Below are 16,994 nucleotides of genomic sequence, written 5' to 3'. Positions count from 1 at the left end.
CATATGCGATGGGGGCAGCCTGCAAGCGTTGCCATGGTTCCAATACCAACATTACATGCCTACAACTTACTAACCTTTACTAATCTGTATGCGTTTGGAAAGTGGAAGAAACCAGAGCACCCGGAGGAAAGCACGTGATGACAAGGAGAATGTACAAGAGGCACCCTGATTGCCAGAGATGTAAAGCTTCACGCTCAGTGCAATGTTACAAATATAGCTGAAGGAACCAATAAGTATTCTTCGTCTCTTTTTGTAAGACTGCTGCGTCAAAAGGACACAGAGAATCACAAGTAACATTTCTCCATGACAAATTCCTCCCCAAACTGTCAACCTTTCCCCTTCCCCACAGGTGGTGCCAGTCAGAAGGGGCTTGTGGGGTCCAATTGCTCTGCACTTGGATCAGGGCTCTGTTTGACAGAAGGGCAAAGATCAACACGGAGTGGATGAAATCAAATTTGAGAAGAATTCTCCACAGCCTTTCTCTGTTGACAGTCAAAGGGACTTGGGAGGCCAAAAGCACAAGCTGATACCCAACCTGCTCAAGCTAAACATAGCTAGGAAAAGAGGACACATGCAAGTTTTGAAGAATTGATGTATGAAGAAAGGTTGACAACATTGGGCCTATACACACTGGAATTTAGAAGAATGAGAGGGATTTATTACTGAAAGATATAATGGATTGAGACAAAAGATGTTCCTTGGAAAGGATTTCAGAAATTTCAGCATTCCAAACTCTGACACCTTAAGCTGTAATAGTGTCGCTGTGCATCTATTTATTCAGTATTCTATTTGCAGGTTGTATTTTGCATGTTCGTTGTTTGTCACTCTTAGCTTGTGCGTAGTTTTTCATTAACTCTATTGTATTTCTCAGAGGATGAGAAGTGACCTGATAGAGGTGTATAACATGATGAGAGGCATTGATCATGTGGATAGTCAGAGACTTTTTCCCAGGGCTGAAGTGGCTAGCACAAGAGGGCAGAGTTTTAAAGTGCTTGGGAGTAGGTACAGAGGAGATATCGGGGTAAGTTTTTTACTCAGAGAGTGGTGAGTGCGTGGAATGGGCTGCCGGTGACAGTGGTGGAGGCAGATAAGATAGGGTCCTTTAAGAGACTCCTGGACAGGTACACAGAGCTCAGAAAAATAGAGGGCTATGGGTAACCCTGGGTGATTTCTAAGTTAAGGACATGTTTGACACAGCTTTGTTGTGCTGAAGGTTTTCTATGTTTCTTTGTTCTACAGTGAATGACTGCAAAAAGAAATCTTAAGGTAACGTTTGGTGACCTGCAGTAGTGTGCAGAGGTCTTAGGCACATATACATAGCTAGGGTGCGTAAGACTTTTGCACAGTATTGTAGTAAAATTATTTATTGCACTGTACCTGCTGCTGCTGAAAAAACAAATGCCATGACATATGTGAGTGATGATAAACCTGATTCGGATATGGGTCTCCACTGCGGACTGAGAGCATGACGGGGGTAGAGAAAGGGCAATCACAGCTGTGAAAAGGGGGAGGGAGAAGAGAGGGAGCGGAAAGCACCAGAAAGACATTCTGTAATGATCAATAAGCCACTTGTTTGGAATCAAATTGCCTTGCCTGGTGTCTCGGGGCTGCATGTGTCTACAATCCTGGCATTCCTTCTTTGTCACCTGTCCCACACCCCTCCTGTAGCACTCCACACTCACCATTCCAAACATCCTTTGCTCCTGCCGGATTTGCAGCCTCGTTTTCCGCTCCATGTTGACAAATAAACTACCGTGCAAAAGTCTTTGGCACCTGAGCTACACATACATGTGCCTAAGGTTTTGACGAAGTACTATAAACCGACTTTGATAATAAACTTACTTTGGATTTTGAATCATTTGTAGTGTTTCGACCCCACGGAGGACCCCAAGACTTCCCATGGTGGGAAGTCATCCTTGACCTGAGGGGCTGAATTAAAAGATCCTTCCATATCATTGCCCCTCCCTATATATCATCCCGCTGTCCCTGTCTCTTTCCATTGGATATTGCTCAAACTTCACATCTTCCCTTCCCTTGATGCAGGCACCAGCATGAGTACTTCAATCACCTCGGCACTGCACGACACCTAGGACAATTTATCACAGGGCAAAGTTGCTTTTTAAGGGAAGCACATATATAATCACACCAGTGTTATGAATCATTTCAAAGGTAGTGGCAGAGGTTCCTAACAAAACGTGAAACAACTTGTACCTTTTCTCATTGTCTCTTGGATCTTTCTGTTCTCCATGAAGCTCTGTGTTTATGCTCTGGTGTACAGAATCAAGTAGTTTCTGGAGATCTGTTGGAAAAGCACAATGGTGAAATTCAGAGCACACTTTCAGATTTTGCTCCTCATCATCAAGTTTCAAGTTCTTGGGTGTCAAGATCTCTGAGGATCTAATTTGGTCCCAACTTATCGATGTAGTTATGAAGAAGGCAAAGCAGTGGCTATACTTCATCAGGAGTTTGAAGAGATTTGGCATGTCAACAAATACTGTACACTCAAAAACTTTTGTAGAAATACAGTGGAGAGCGTTCTGACAGGCTGCATCACTGTCTGGTGTGGGAGGGTGGGGGCTACTGCACAGGACCAAAAGAAGCTGCAGAGGGTTGTAAATCTAGTCATCTCCATCTTGGGTTCTAGCCTACAATGTTCCCAGGACATCTTCAGGGCACAGTGTCTCGGAAAGGCATTGTCCATTATTAAAGACCTCCAGCACCCAGGGCATGTCCTTTTCTCACTGTTACCATCAGCTAGGAGGTACAGAAGCCTAAAGGCACACACTCAGTGATTCAGGAACAGCTTCTTTCCCTCTGCCATCTGATTCCTAAATGAACATTGAACCCTTGTACACTACTTCACTTATTTTAATGTACAGTATTTCTGTTTGTTTGCTCGTTTTTTAAACTATTCAATATATGTATACTGCAATTTATTTATTTATTTTTCTTCTTCTATATTATGCATTGCATTGAGCTGCTGCTGTTAACAAATTTCACGTCACATGCCGATGATAATAAACCTGATTCTGATTGTGATTCAACCCTGCTACGATGAGATGTGTGGTCTACCTGGTCAATGCGTGTACAAATGGGGAAACGGCACTCCTCCCCAGGCTGATTTCTGGTAGCAGGTAAGCAATTTAGCAGAATTTTTCTCAGACAGGAAAGAGCACTGCTGGCCCAGGCATCAAACAATGGAATTGGAACTGGTTTTCTGTGGCCACAGGGAGAGCGGTTGCCACACCAAGACATGATGCATTCAGATAGGATGCTTTCTACGGTGCTTTGAAGAAGTGTCTCTGCAGTGACTCTCAACGAAGACCCTCTCTTTGATGCAAGTATATATTATCTAATCTACAGCGTATGATCTGATACCACAAATCAGCAAGGCCACTGCCAGCTGAGGAACTGTGCAGGTCTGCAGAAGGTGATATTACTACTGCAGTTCTAGAATTTGGCCAAAAGGAGCCTCCAAAGTTAACTTATAGCTTCACCCTCTTCACATTGGCAGAGGAACCACAGAGAACCTGTAATCATGACCATTGAAATCCAACTCTCGTTACTTCAGATGGGCCTCTCTGCCGAGGGGTAGAGGGACAGTCTTTGCCAATAAATTCATAATTTGCTCCTTCAGTTAATTGCTGTCCACTGACAGACGTGTTTGATGTGCAACAACTTCAAGACAAATGTCGAGAGTAGCAGCAGCCAAATGGTCTTATTCAACCTTAATAAAGCCTTCAACTACGTCAGCCAAGAAGGAGAGAGGAAATCCCTCTCAATACTGCTTTCATCTGCTTCATCTCGAACAAGCGAAGCACACCTGATGTCTCAGAGATGCTGTAATTGACTTTTGAAATGCAATACATAAGCAAGACTAATATATGGTACACTTTTGGAGGCTTGACCACCATTGACTTATTCACTAAGTCATATGGCAGATTGGGTCTTACATCAAACATAAGCAAAACAAAGGTACTCCAGCATCTAGCTCCCATTCTACAACACCATCCCTTGTCATTAAGTGTCCAAGATGAAATCCTGGAGAACATGGTCCACTTCCCATACCTTGGAAGCCTCCTCTGAATGGAGGAAGATAAATCTATTGAATTCCCTGCCTCTTCCAATGTTATACCAATAACCTTTGGCCACCTGAAGGAAACAGTACTTGAAGAATATGATCTCTAACCCACCAATAGTTCATGGTTCAAGTGTGACCTCTTCAAATCCGTATGCTTCAGAGATGTCGACAATCTACTGGGGGCAACCCGAAGTTCAAAGTCCCACAAAATGCTATCTTGAGATTCATTTTCTTTACAGGAGAAAGGAAATGCAATTAAATTTTATGAAAAACTATCCATAAACTGTTAAAGACTGACAAACGTTAATGTACAAAAGACAAACTGTGCAAATAAAAATAAGACGGAGAACACGAGTTGTAAAGAATCCTTGAAAGCGTAGGTCATAGATTCGGTTCAGAGTAGTGGTGAATGAAATTATCCACGCTGGTTTAGGAGCTGGATGGTTGCAGGATAATAACTGTTCCTGAACATGGTGAAATGTCTATTGTCTATTAGGGACTGGGTATTGATAGTGAATGATTAGCCATGATCTCAGAATGGCGGTGCAGATTCGAGGGGCCGAATGGTCTACTTCTGCACCTATTGTCTATTGTCTGTCTATTGTCTAAATGGGACCTGGGGCTTCTCTGCCTCCTGCCCAATGGTAGTAGTGAGAAGAGAGCATTGTTTGGATGGGGGTGTGGGGTCTTTGATGATGGATCCTGCTTTTTAGAACTCAAAGCAATGGAAAAGTACCACCAACAAACCTCAAATCCTTCAAATACAAAAGCAGGAGGAACAAATTAAAACATAAAATACAGAACAGTGCAGCTCTGTATAGGCTCTTGGTGATGTTATGCCGACCTTTTAGCCTACTCCATGATCAATCTAACCCTTTACTCTTACAGAACCCATAACCTTCCATTTTTTTACACCTCTGATACAGCACACCTCTATCACCTCTCATCCTCCTTCCCTCCAAAGAGAAAACCCCTAGCTAAATTAATGTCGATTTCCTCCACTAAGCCGACGTACCCAGTATCAACGCTGTAATCACATAGCCACTCCAATGGGTAGACATTCCTGGGATGTCTGGACTGTCTTACGCAGAGAGGTTAGAGAGACTGGGCTTGTACACGCTGGAATTAAGGAGATTGAGAGGGGATCTGATTGCAACATATAAGATTATTAAGGGATTGGACAAGATAGAGGCAGGAAATATGTTCCAGATGCTGGGAGAGTCCAGTACCAGAGGGCATGGTTTGAGAATAAGGGGTAGGTAATTTAGGACAGAGTTAAGGAAAGACTTCTTCTCCCAGAGAGTTGTGGGGGTCTGGAATGCACTGCCTCGGAAGGCAGTGGAGGCCATTTCTCTGGATGCTTTCAAGAAGGAGCTAGATAGGTATCTTATGGATAGGGGAATCAAGGGATATGGGGACAAGGCAGGATCCAGGTATTGATAGTAGATGATCAGCCATGATCTCAAAATGGCAGTGCAGGCTTGAAGGGCCGAACGGTCTATTTCTGCACCTATTGTCTATTGTCTCCATGCCTGACACTATATAGTGCTTACAAGCTCACTGGTGGGACCCAATCAAGGCAAGCAATTCCTCTCTACCTTCTCAAAACCTCGTTGAAGAATCTAACATTTCATTAACTTACGAGAGAGTCTGTCCTGAGGGGAAATATTCAGGGAGATACCAAGAACCTCTGGCCTCTGCCACAGTAGAATGGAAGTTCAGTGAAAACGGGCCCTATATTCACCTCATCAGCAGAAGCAAGTCAACCTCAACTAGAGGTGATTCTTTTTGAAGAAGCTCTCAAAAATAGATTCCTGACTCTATCGACACATTTAACCCATATGACCAAAAAACACACACGTTTTGATTCTTCTTTATAAAACATAGAACAGTACGACACAGTACAACACCTTTGGCTGACGACATTACGTCGACCCTTTAAACTAGCCCAAGATCAGTTTAACCCTTCCCACCCCAATAGCCCTCTGTGTTTATTAATATCTTCAGATTTCGACACGTAGAAATCTTCAGAGCTCATCAACTCAAAATGTTTAGTATTCAATGACTTTAAATTTTTACAATCACAAGTAATTATGATAGTCAGGAATTGAAGAATAAATAAATGTAGAGTTTTGGGTTCAGTTTTAGCTGCCAGGAAGCCAAACTTTATTTTAAGAGGATTATATGAACAGCATCAATTATTTTTAAAATGCTAGTACTTTTCAATGCTCCTTAAAAAGAATGATATTCATAATATTCATGTTTGCGCACGCAACGCACACACACATCAACAAACTTCAGCAGTAACTATGGAGAAAATTGCGTAAATGCCTATTTGCACCTCTTTCTCCAGCTTTTCCTGGGTAAACTCGGCAGAATTCTTATCACCGTCCTATGATCTCACCCTCATGGGGTTACAGCTCTCCACTTTAGCTGTGGTGCAGGCTCTGTTTTCTGTGTTACTGCACTGGGGGATTGGGAGTGCTGAGCTGGGAGACTGGGATTACTGAGCTCGGAGGATGAATACCATGGATGGCAGTCCGCAGAGATCATCTCATCTCATACAGGCCTGCTTCTGACAGAGTGAACTTAAAAAAAAATAGTCTTCAGAGATGTTATCAGGGTTATGTTTCCTTGTGTGCCATGACTTTGGATTGATCCCAGCAACCTGCTGCTTTTAGATCTAAGGAAATTTTCCAATAACGTAATACATACTTCAGGGTTAAGTTTCTCAATGTACAGGCTTTACAATGCTTAATGTTAGCAATAAGTTGCAAACGAGGTCCCAAGCATGAAACACAGCTCACCTGACAGCTATCCAAGGGAGAGAAGGAAATAGAGGAGGATGCAGATATATTTTTGAGAGATCAGGATATTGAGGGCTATGAGGAACTTGGGGGATGACATCTAGGCAGATTTGCCAGGATGGGCTTGGTGGGCCAAAGAGCTTGTTTCTGAGCTGTACAGAAACTGTACTTTGGGACACTATAGTCATTTTGAAGTGGGTAGGTCAATGTGAGGGGCCGAGTGGCCTACTTCTGATCCTGTTTTCCGATTTTGCCACATTCAGTTGACTGGGGTACAATTTCAGGCTTCCTGGTGGTAACTGTGCTTTCCATTGTGACTGAGTTCAAACATTTCAATTAAATGAAGGAAAAGCTTCTTTGGTTTCTTATAACAAAAAAATGCCAGAGGCGCAGGTTTGGCAACTATATTATATATATAATTGCAATACCAGGAATACTTCTTAATGTCTAGTTGCTAATTAATCAGGAAAACAGTGTTTTGTAATTTTATTAAAAATTTTTTGTGTTTCTTCAACCAAGCCTAAAAATTCTAATATTAGTGAACTGTCTGTGGGTTAAATATCTTACATCTGTTATTAAAGACTTGAGTGTTCATCAAATTGCCTGCATCACTATTGGAAAAACTGTACTGTTTCTTTTTAACAAACTCTGGGGATGGCCAAGTTTCACAGTCAATTTCAGTGAGCATTTACAACTTCACACTGTGAAAAGCATCCTGAACTGGCTGTTACACTGCAGTGAACAGCCTAGACAGAGTGGATGTGGAGAGAATGGGGGAGTCAAGGACCAGAGAGCACAGTTGCAGAATAGAGCAGAGATGAGGAGGAATTTCTTTCGCCAGAGAGTGGTGAATCCATGGAACTCATTGTCACAGACAGCTGAGGAGGTACATTTGAAGTGGAGGTTGTTAGATGGTAAAGGCATCAATGGTTCGGGAGAAGGCAGGGGAATGGGTTTGAGAGGGGTATTAAGTCATCCCTGATTGAACGGTGGAGTAGATTCAATGGGACAAATGGTCTCATTCTGCTCCTGTGTTTATGCTCTTATAGTTCTGCTACTCAGTTCGTAAAACCTCGTCTGCCCAACACACTGCTTGGGAGCCCAAGCAGAATTTTGCACTGCTGATCCCCTGGGACATTTTTAGGGTTTAGAGCTTATAGGGAATAGTGTGATAATCAAAAACACAGTCCTGTGGGTGAAAATGCCTTGTTCGTGGGAGAGGTCAGAGGAAAATGGCCAGACTGGTTCAAGCTTACAGGATGGTGCACACACACACACATGCAAACACTATCATAAGCAGTCACATCTCTCTCTCTTACACATAACAGTGACACATACATTTACAAACACTGGACACGGTCACACACATACACTGTACTTCTCACTCACAGTCCCACAGACCCACATGCAGACACAATCACACACAACACTTCTCTAACAAACTTGCACACACACAATATGACTGTTCATCTATTTCCATTCTCTGAAATGCCTGAGGTTTGGAGACAAAGCACTCAAGTATAATCGAGTGGAAAGACAGTACAAGGACTAGTGTTAAAATAGCAGAAACATCAATGACTGAGGAACATAATTTGAGCAATCTGGCAGTGAAGATTTTAAAACAGGGATGGCTTGCAAAACAGGCGATGATCTCTGCCACAGTACTGACATCCTGCAATATTACTTTGCATGGAGATAAAATGAGAAGTTAAGCAGCAGCGCCCTTCACTGGCTGCTGGTGGCATTACACCTGCTGTATGCCAGCTGAGGAATGGCAAAGTGATGCAATTCTTTGATTTCACCTTTCGTGCCTGGCAATGATTCACCCTAACCCTAACCCTAATGTCGTGAAGTCTGATGGCAGCACTGCACAACATATAAAAAATTACTGTACATTATGATGATATTTAAAAATAAGTAAGTTGTACAAAAAGTGAGGTAGTGTTCATGGTCCATTCCGACGGAAAGAAGGTGTTTCTAAATCATTGAGTGTGTGTCTTCGGACTCCTGCAACTCCTTACTGATGATAGCAATGAGAAGAGGGCATATCCTAGGTGGTGGGGGTTCTTAATGTTGGATGCTGCTTTGTTGAGGCAATGTCTATTGAAAATATCTTTGATGGGGGGACATGCTCGCATGAGAAATCCCTTGTAGTCTTACCTTTCTTTGAGCAGTTTGCTGCTGAAATGTTCCACTTAGTTTGGAAATGCATTTTCAACCCACCCCACAAAGATTTCCTGTCATTACTGAAGCGGCATCATTGATTTTGTGCTCTAACATGTCTCTGACATGTAGGTACAAGGGGAATGTCAGAGGTATGTTTTTCACAGAGTGGTGGGTGCATGGAATGCACTGCCTGCGATGGTGGTAGAGACGGATCCAATTGGGTCTTTAAAAGAGACTCTTAGATTGGTACGTGGAGCTGAGAAAAATAGAGGGCTATGTGGTAGGGACATTCTAGGCAGTTTCCAGAGTAGGTTTCATAATTGGCATAACATTGTGGGGTGAAAGGCCTGTAACGTGTGGTGTCAATTTCTATGTACATTGATGATTTGTGTTGCTACAAAACATTTGCTATGGCAACGAATTCAACAGATTCACCACCCTCTGGCTAAAGAAATAACTCCTCATCTCAGTTTGGAGGAATGCCCCTTTATTCTAAGGTAGTTCCCTCAGATCCTAGGTGCTTCTACTAATGGAAGCCTCCTCCTCATGTGTGCTCCATCCAGCACTTTCAATATCCAGTTGGTTTCAATGAGATCTCCTCTGGTCTTTCTGAACTCCATCATGTACAAGCCCTGAGTCACAAATTGCTCCTTTTAGGTTAAGCCTTCCTTGGGACCATTCTTGCAAACCTCCTTGGCACCCTCTCCATGGCAGCACCACTTTCCTGAGATTCAGGGTACAAAGCAGATCAGAATGAACAATGCCATCAGTGAATACTGCCAACTGAGGCATTACAAGCTGCAGGAATACGTGCTGAGGTATGCAATGAAGCTTGGTGCAGCCAGCGCAGTCTTTGTAGGGAAAGGCTGCAGTCTAGGATCCTTCTGCTCTTGGACACGGTGGGAAACCCCTTCAAACAAAAGGGCCTATCATCCAGAGAGCCAAGAAGTGGCAATGGTGCCCTGTAAATAAAAAAGCATGCACTAACATGACTCATGTTGGCCAAATGCCACCAAGAATATAAAGAGTGTTGAACTGTGTCTGTTCTCTCTATATACACACGCAAACACACGCACGCACGCGCACACACACGGACGCACACGTACACGCACACGCACGCACACGCACACTTTATTTTTGAAACTTAAAGAACTGTTCAATTTGGCACCAAAATGCACACTTGTCAATTTACCAAGTCACATCAGTCGCGGATGAGCACAAAACTTCCATTGACAAATACTTCAATGGCAAGATAAAATATATGGTTTGCCTAAGAACTGCCTATTAGTGCCATAATACTCACCCTCAATTTAGATTGCGAGACAGCTCAGTCAAATACATTTCCTCTTCACATTTGCTCTAAGTAATGATTTACAACTCAGTTGCTGCTTCAGTGATGTGTTAATACAGCTGACATTAAGGAGACTGTTAATTGCTGTGGTTGTGAGCTTGTTGCTTGGAAATTCAGCAGCAACTGAGGCTCATGCTTTAACTGTATTTTTGCACTGTTACGGCCTTTCATTTGTACCAGGTGTAGATCATACAAAAGTATTCACCTATGTCTAGAGCAGGGCTTCCCAACCTGGGGTCCATGGACCCCTTAGTTAATGGCAAGGGTATGTGGCAAACCCTGGCCCCAGCTTCCTGCAGGGAAGAGGCAGGGGTGGCTAAGAAGGTGGAACAGTGATGAGGGTCAGTTGCTGACAATCAGTGATTGAGAGGAATGGCAGTGGAGGGAATTCAGCTGGGGCGAGGGCATTTGTGTCATTTGTGCTTGGGACAAATTTGTTGGGCTGTTGATGCCAGTGTTGGTCACCAAGTGGGTGCATTGGCATGAGCCAGTACCATTGGGTGTGGGGCCAGTAAATAACTATCTTCAAGGCCTTCACCATCCAGGACATGCCCTCTTCACATCACTATCATCAGGGAGGAGGTGCAGGAGCCTGAAGACCCAAACTCAACATATTAAGAACAGCTTCTTCCCCTCTGCCATTAGATTTTCAAACAGTCCATAAACCTATGAACACTCTCATTATTTGTCTTTCACACCATTTAGTCCTTTTTGCAACTTTTAGAAATATTTATGTTCTGCACTGTAGTCCTGCCACAAAACAACAAATTTCACAACACATGTTAGTGATAATAAATCTGATTGGGATAGAATCAGAAACTAGCAAAACTTTACTCAATGTTCTGGATTGGTCAAACCTAACCTCCCATTTACAAATCTATGCTGGCTCTCCTTAAATAATGCAGACTTTCTACTGGGTTTCTTTTTATCGTGACTAACTGTAAGGTGATGAATCTCGATGTTGTGTATAGTATACATACTTTGATAATAAATGTACTTTGAACTTTGACATGCACCCTACACCCTCCTATTATGTTTCATTCCATTCACAGCATCTCTTCATCCAATAGATACTGACTTTGGCAACGGTTTCCTCTTGTGGAAATATATCAATCAACCTGTTCCTGAAACCTCTCCTCCTTAAGAACCTCCTATTTTTATGTTGCAGGTTTGCCTGTCAATCTTTGTTTCCATTTTTCATGCAGACAGTTGCAGATATAATTTAACACAGAGAGGTGTTTTCTGTAAAAGGAATGTGCAGGAACAAAATACAGTAAAGCCCTGATCATGCAATATCTTTGGATGGTTTTAGATGATAGATATTGTGCCTTTTGATACTCTGACACAGTTTTAATGTTAAATAAACTCTCAAATGACCCTCTTGTGTTTAAATGGGGGTGTGGGAAACATGGTCCTGGTGAGTTTAAACAGGTTGTTGTCATTGTGCTAAGTTTAAAGGAGAAGCTCAAATTGGTTATTGGCATTGTGGTAAGTTCAAAGGAGAAGTTTAAGTTGATTATTGGCATTGTGGTAAGTTTAAAGGAGAAGTGGGGGTTGGCATGGTAACATACCAGTTAGCACAACCCCTTACAGTGCCAGTTGTAAGATTGAACGTCGATTCCCACCGTTGCCTGTATGGGAGTTGTACGTTTTGCCTGTGACTGCGTGGGATTCCTTTCAGATGCTCTGCTTTCCTCCCATGTTCCAATGAAGTATGGTCAGGGTTAGTGAAATGTGTGCACGCTACGTTGGTGCCAGGGGTCTGGTGGCACTTGTGGGCTGCCCTGCGCTATCCTCACTGATTTGATTTGATGTAAGTGACGCATTTCACTGAATGTTTTGATGCAGAGAGTAAAGGTGCTCTTTAATCTTTAAAATTTGGGCCCCAAAGTGTATAAGGGGACTTGGGCCTCAGTGAGTTTAAAGGGAGCACTGTAAACAGCATCCAGAGATATGGACGTTGGTCTACTGAGATTTCCAAACTGATCAGATTGTGGATTATTGGACTTTTACTGTGGCATATTGCCACAGTCCTGCTGCATCTGCAGGAAACAAATTATCTTTGGGTGAGGGGGGGTGAAATTGAAGTGCAAAGATTTTTGAAGGTGGTTTGAGTTCTGAGATAGCAGAAACTCGATCCCAACTGTGTCCTCTTCCAGTTTGGACGTCCTCCATTAATGGCTCCTTGATCCTCTCCATCTCTAGTCTTACAACATAATGATCATTCTGAGCTAAGCGTTTCACTGACTGACACTTTGTCCTCCAGGACCAAGTCACTGTCCAGAATGCATCAACCCCTAATGCATCAATGGTTCCTTCCAAGTTGGTCTGAGGATCTGTTGGTCCTGTGCTCTCCACCTGTTACACAATAGTTGAAAATCATGAAAACCATGCGAGTCATGAATGTGAAATGTGTGCGATGTAATCTAATTTCTAGATTAAAAAAAAGATTAAAACTTTCGGTTTAAGATGACGCTACCAAAGATGTGTGACAGCTTACTGATAATTGAAAAACAAAGGAATTCTATTAAAAACATTATTAATCACATTTTTTGAAGAAAGTTGTGGTAAACTATCACTGCAAACAATGACAAGGCGAGTGAGGTCTAAGCAAACTCGAGGGACGCGCCCTGCTGGTGCACAGCAAAATCAACGCACTTGCAGTTGGAGCTGTGCTGGTTAGAGTGGACGACTCAGAGAGAAGTTCCGATTCCCGTCCAGCTGGCCCAGGTGTGAGGGTGGATCGCACCAAGCACTGAGCTGATTTGGAGAGGTCAAGAACAGCTTGTTCGGCAGTGAAATCCTGCTCTGAAGCGATTCACTGGGCAGCGAAGCCTGGGCCCAGAGCGATTCTCCACAGCGAAGCCTGGGTCCCAATGCAAAGTACAAAAAGCTGTTTGGACAATCTAAACGCCGGCGCAGTTAGACTGGATGGCTGGGTGTTGGGCGAGGTTGGGTAGCTCTGGGTACCGAGCCAATTTGGAGAGGGTGAGAATAGTTTCTCTGGCAGTAAACTCTAGTTTCAGAATGATTTGTCCCGGTGGAGCCGGGTCCCTGAGCTAGCTTTGAACAATTTAAACACTGACCTAGATAGACTGGGGGCTTTCCTCTCTCCACAACTCTGAGGCTGTGTGAATGCCCCGGCTACTGTGCCTCGTGTCTGTGACCCTTGCGGCGATTTGCCCCGCTAATATGATGACTGAATACTGAGTCTTTGGGTCGACTCTGAGCTGCTCTGGGATCTAAGGACTCAGTTTGGTTTGGGATGCTGCTGCAGTTGCTCGGTTCTATTGTTTACATGATTTGTTTTTCTCTCTCTTTCCCTGTGGGGACTGGGTTTCGTCTTACTGTTTTAAAATTTGGGTTCCTTGCTTTGCGACCGCATGTAAGCAAACAAATCTCAGGGTTGTATATGTAGGGCTCTCAGATTATTAACTGTATGTTAACTGCATATATAAAATGGCTTCTCTGTAGAGTTATAATGAAATGGCTTCTTTGTGGGTAACTGATGAGGTAATGCTCTGTTTAGTTGGAATGTTTGGGTTATAAGTATTGATAACGGAGAAACTAACCAATGGTAGCGATGTTGTTCTATCTGTATGTGTGGGAACCTGGAGTGAGTGCGCGGGTTTTCAGGGAGGAGAACCGAAGAAGGAGGACGTGCTGGACGCGCTCTGGTCGACCACCGAGGTTGGTTCCCGGCGGCGGGTCGAGGAGATCAGAGAAGATCGAGTAGTGGACCGAAGATTTCAATAATTGAGCTCCAACGGTTGAGCACGAATTGACTGAACTCCGATAAGTTTTAGTGCCTTTTCTTTTTTATATATTGTATCACTATTAATTACCTAGTTCTAGCAAGATTTATAAAGTGTACTGTGTAAACATACATGGTGTGCTGTCTGATATTGTGTGTGCGAGTTTGTACCCATGTGCATTTCACAGCATCTATGTATATGGGAGACACAGCTTGGCGGGTGGACAGATTTTCCCCTAGACATACTGACAGCGTGAGTGTTACATATAATTTATACATTCTTCGATAATAAATGCACTTTGAATTTGAATTTGAACTTTGATTAATAAAATAACATGTAAAAAGCAAGCTCATGCAGCAGCTGAAGTTATTATTAAATGTGTTTTTCATTATATAAATGCAACAAGCACACTATAGAAAATATTAGCAAGAGAAAATTTAAACTAGATTAATATAACGCAAGTTATATTAATGGGTTTATTCCCAGTTGCCAATACACAAGTCAAATTTTTGCTCCTCTGTTCTTGCCTCACAATGGCCTGCAGGTAATGCTCTATCAGTGTCAAAGAACAGCACAAGTTAATTAGCAAATTAAAAAAAAGAGGCAACTGAGACTGTGTAGCAGCAACCTCAGAGGAAATACTTCCATTGTTTCAGCATTGTATTTCCATCACCTACAAGTGCCTCTATTATGCAGTTGTCATCTACAGGTTAAATGCACTCAGTGCACTATGAATTCAGAGTAACGTATTCACTGTGTTACAATTTTATTAAATTAACAAAGTCATTAACCCAAGGTAAATTAGCACAAGCAACGGACAGAACATTATACAAATTGCTGTATATTGTATTAATAACTCATCAAGGACATTGAACCTATTATTGTGAATAAGTGCTTAGCTAAGGCTTGTGGATTGTTATAGTGAATTAGTTCTCAGCTAAAGACGTACATTTTCATTAGGGTTCATTGTTCTCATTGTTACCATCAGGAAGGAGGTTTAACAGTGTGAAAGCACACACTCAACGATTCAGGAACAGCTTATTCCCTTCTGCCATCCGGTTTCTGAATGGATATTTGAAACCATGAAGAGTACCTTGCTATTTTTTATATTTCTACTTTTGCACTACTTATTTAACTATTTAGTATGTATATATACTTACTGTAATCACCATCTTTTCTTTATTATTATGCATTGCCTTGTACTGCTGCCACAAAAACAACAAACTTCACACCATATGCCGGTGATATTAAAACTGATTTTGATTCCTTACTGCTGCAGAGAGGAAGTACTCATTTCATTAAACCCTGCAACCATCAGGCTCCTGAACTGGTGTGAATAACTTCACTCACAATTCTGAACTGACTGCACAACCTATGGACTCACTTTCAAGGACTCTACAATCCATGTTCTCAGTATTATTTATTTTTTATTTACACAATTTGACTTTTTTGTACGCGGCTGTTTGTCAGTCTTTAGTTACGTACAGTTTTTCATAAATTCTATTGTATTTTATTTTCCGAGAAACTCCTGCAAGAAAATGCACCTCAGGGCAGTATATGGTAAGGTACATATACTTCGATAATAAATTTACGTTGACCTTGAAACAACAAAAACTTAACTGCAACTTGCAGATGGAAGGGTGTCTTTGGATAGAACCATTTAAAGGCAGTTTTTGACAATTTTTGCATTATTAGCCACTCTATATGTAACAAACAAAAGATCAATCACACTTACAGTCAGATATTGGCTCCTCTTCTTGATCCTGTTTGTTTTGGGTGCAAAGGCTGCTTACTGTTGAGTCGTCATCTGGAATCTCAAAAACGGACTCCAGCACAGGTGCTGGAGACCCCATTCCTACATCTTCAGAGATGGTGACCTCTGAGGCAGCGCTGTCAAACACTGGGGTCATAACAGAGGAGGAAACATTGGCAGGTGAAGCAACTGATAAAGAGGCTCTTCTGGGCCGCATTGTTGTCTTTTGCAGAACCCTTAGAGTGGACCTTTTGAACTAGAAAACAAACATTTCAGGGAGATAGTTTGCATCTGCAGATAGACAAAAATAAATATATACAAGACCATACAAGCTAATTAGGTGCTAACTGAGAAAAAGTTTTAATTCTACTAACATGGTCCTGATTCAAATATAATTAACTCTTTGAGGTTAACGGACTGCACTTGGGTCAGATCTGAGCATGCACTGCTAACCTATCAGGCATTATAGTTCAGTGGAACTATAATGGCAGAACATGTGCCACTAAATTCTGCACACTAGTAAAAAAATAATGATTTTTTAAAGATTAAAGATTAGCTTTATTTGTCATATGTACATTGAAACATCATAATAGCATACAGTGAAATGTGTCATTTGAGTCAATGACCAATACAGTCTGTGGATTCTGTTGCGGGCAGCCCATAAGTGTCACACACTTCCAGAGCCAACATAGCATGCCCACAACTCACCAATCCTAACTGTATGTCTCAGGGATGTGGGAGGAATCCGGAGGAAGCCCTCACAGTCATGAGGAGAAAGTACAAGCTCCTTACAGACAGCGGCAGGAATCCCGATCGGTAATCGCTGGCGCTGTAGTGATCGCGTTAACTGCCACGCTACTGAGCCGTCCACATTGAAATAAAATTGACATTAAAAATGTTTAGCAACAATTTCTGCTCCATTTCTTTTTGTAGGCCGCTGAGCTTCATGGTAAGTACGACATAGAAGTTCGCTAAATGATTCAACGTTTTCTGGTGTCTATATTCCACCAAACCCTCACTGTGAATGGGACATTTGAAATGTTTCCTTAATGCTGGATTGAAAGTTTGCTTTAAATATATT

General features: G+C 42.3%; 1 protein-coding gene across 2 annotated transcripts in view; it reads right to left on the bottom strand.

Moving 5' to 3' along the window:
* LOC132404221 (coiled-coil domain-containing protein 60-like) overlaps nt 1-16,994 on the bottom strand; it is a 98,808-nt gene that overhangs the window by 20,644 nt on the left and 61,170 nt on the right. For both annotated transcript variants that reach the window (XM_059988310.1, XM_059988311.1), the window contains 2 exons: nt 15,896-16,169; nt 2,212-2,299 (listed from right to left, as the gene is read on the bottom strand). In XM_059988310.1, the coding sequence (XP_059844293.1) occupies nt 2,212-2,299; nt 15,896-16,169 (362 nt within the window). The remainder of the gene's footprint in view (nt 1-2,211; nt 2,300-15,895; nt 16,170-16,994) is intronic.

Source organism: Hypanus sabinus, chromosome 13 (genome assembly GCF_030144855.1).
Source record: "Hypanus sabinus isolate sHypSab1 chromosome 13, sHypSab1.hap1, whole genome shotgun sequence".
Classification (NCBI taxonomy): Eukaryota; Metazoa; Chordata; class Chondrichthyes; order Myliobatiformes; family Dasyatidae; genus Hypanus; species Hypanus sabinus.
This window is presented reverse-complemented; position numbering and strand designations above follow the sequence as displayed.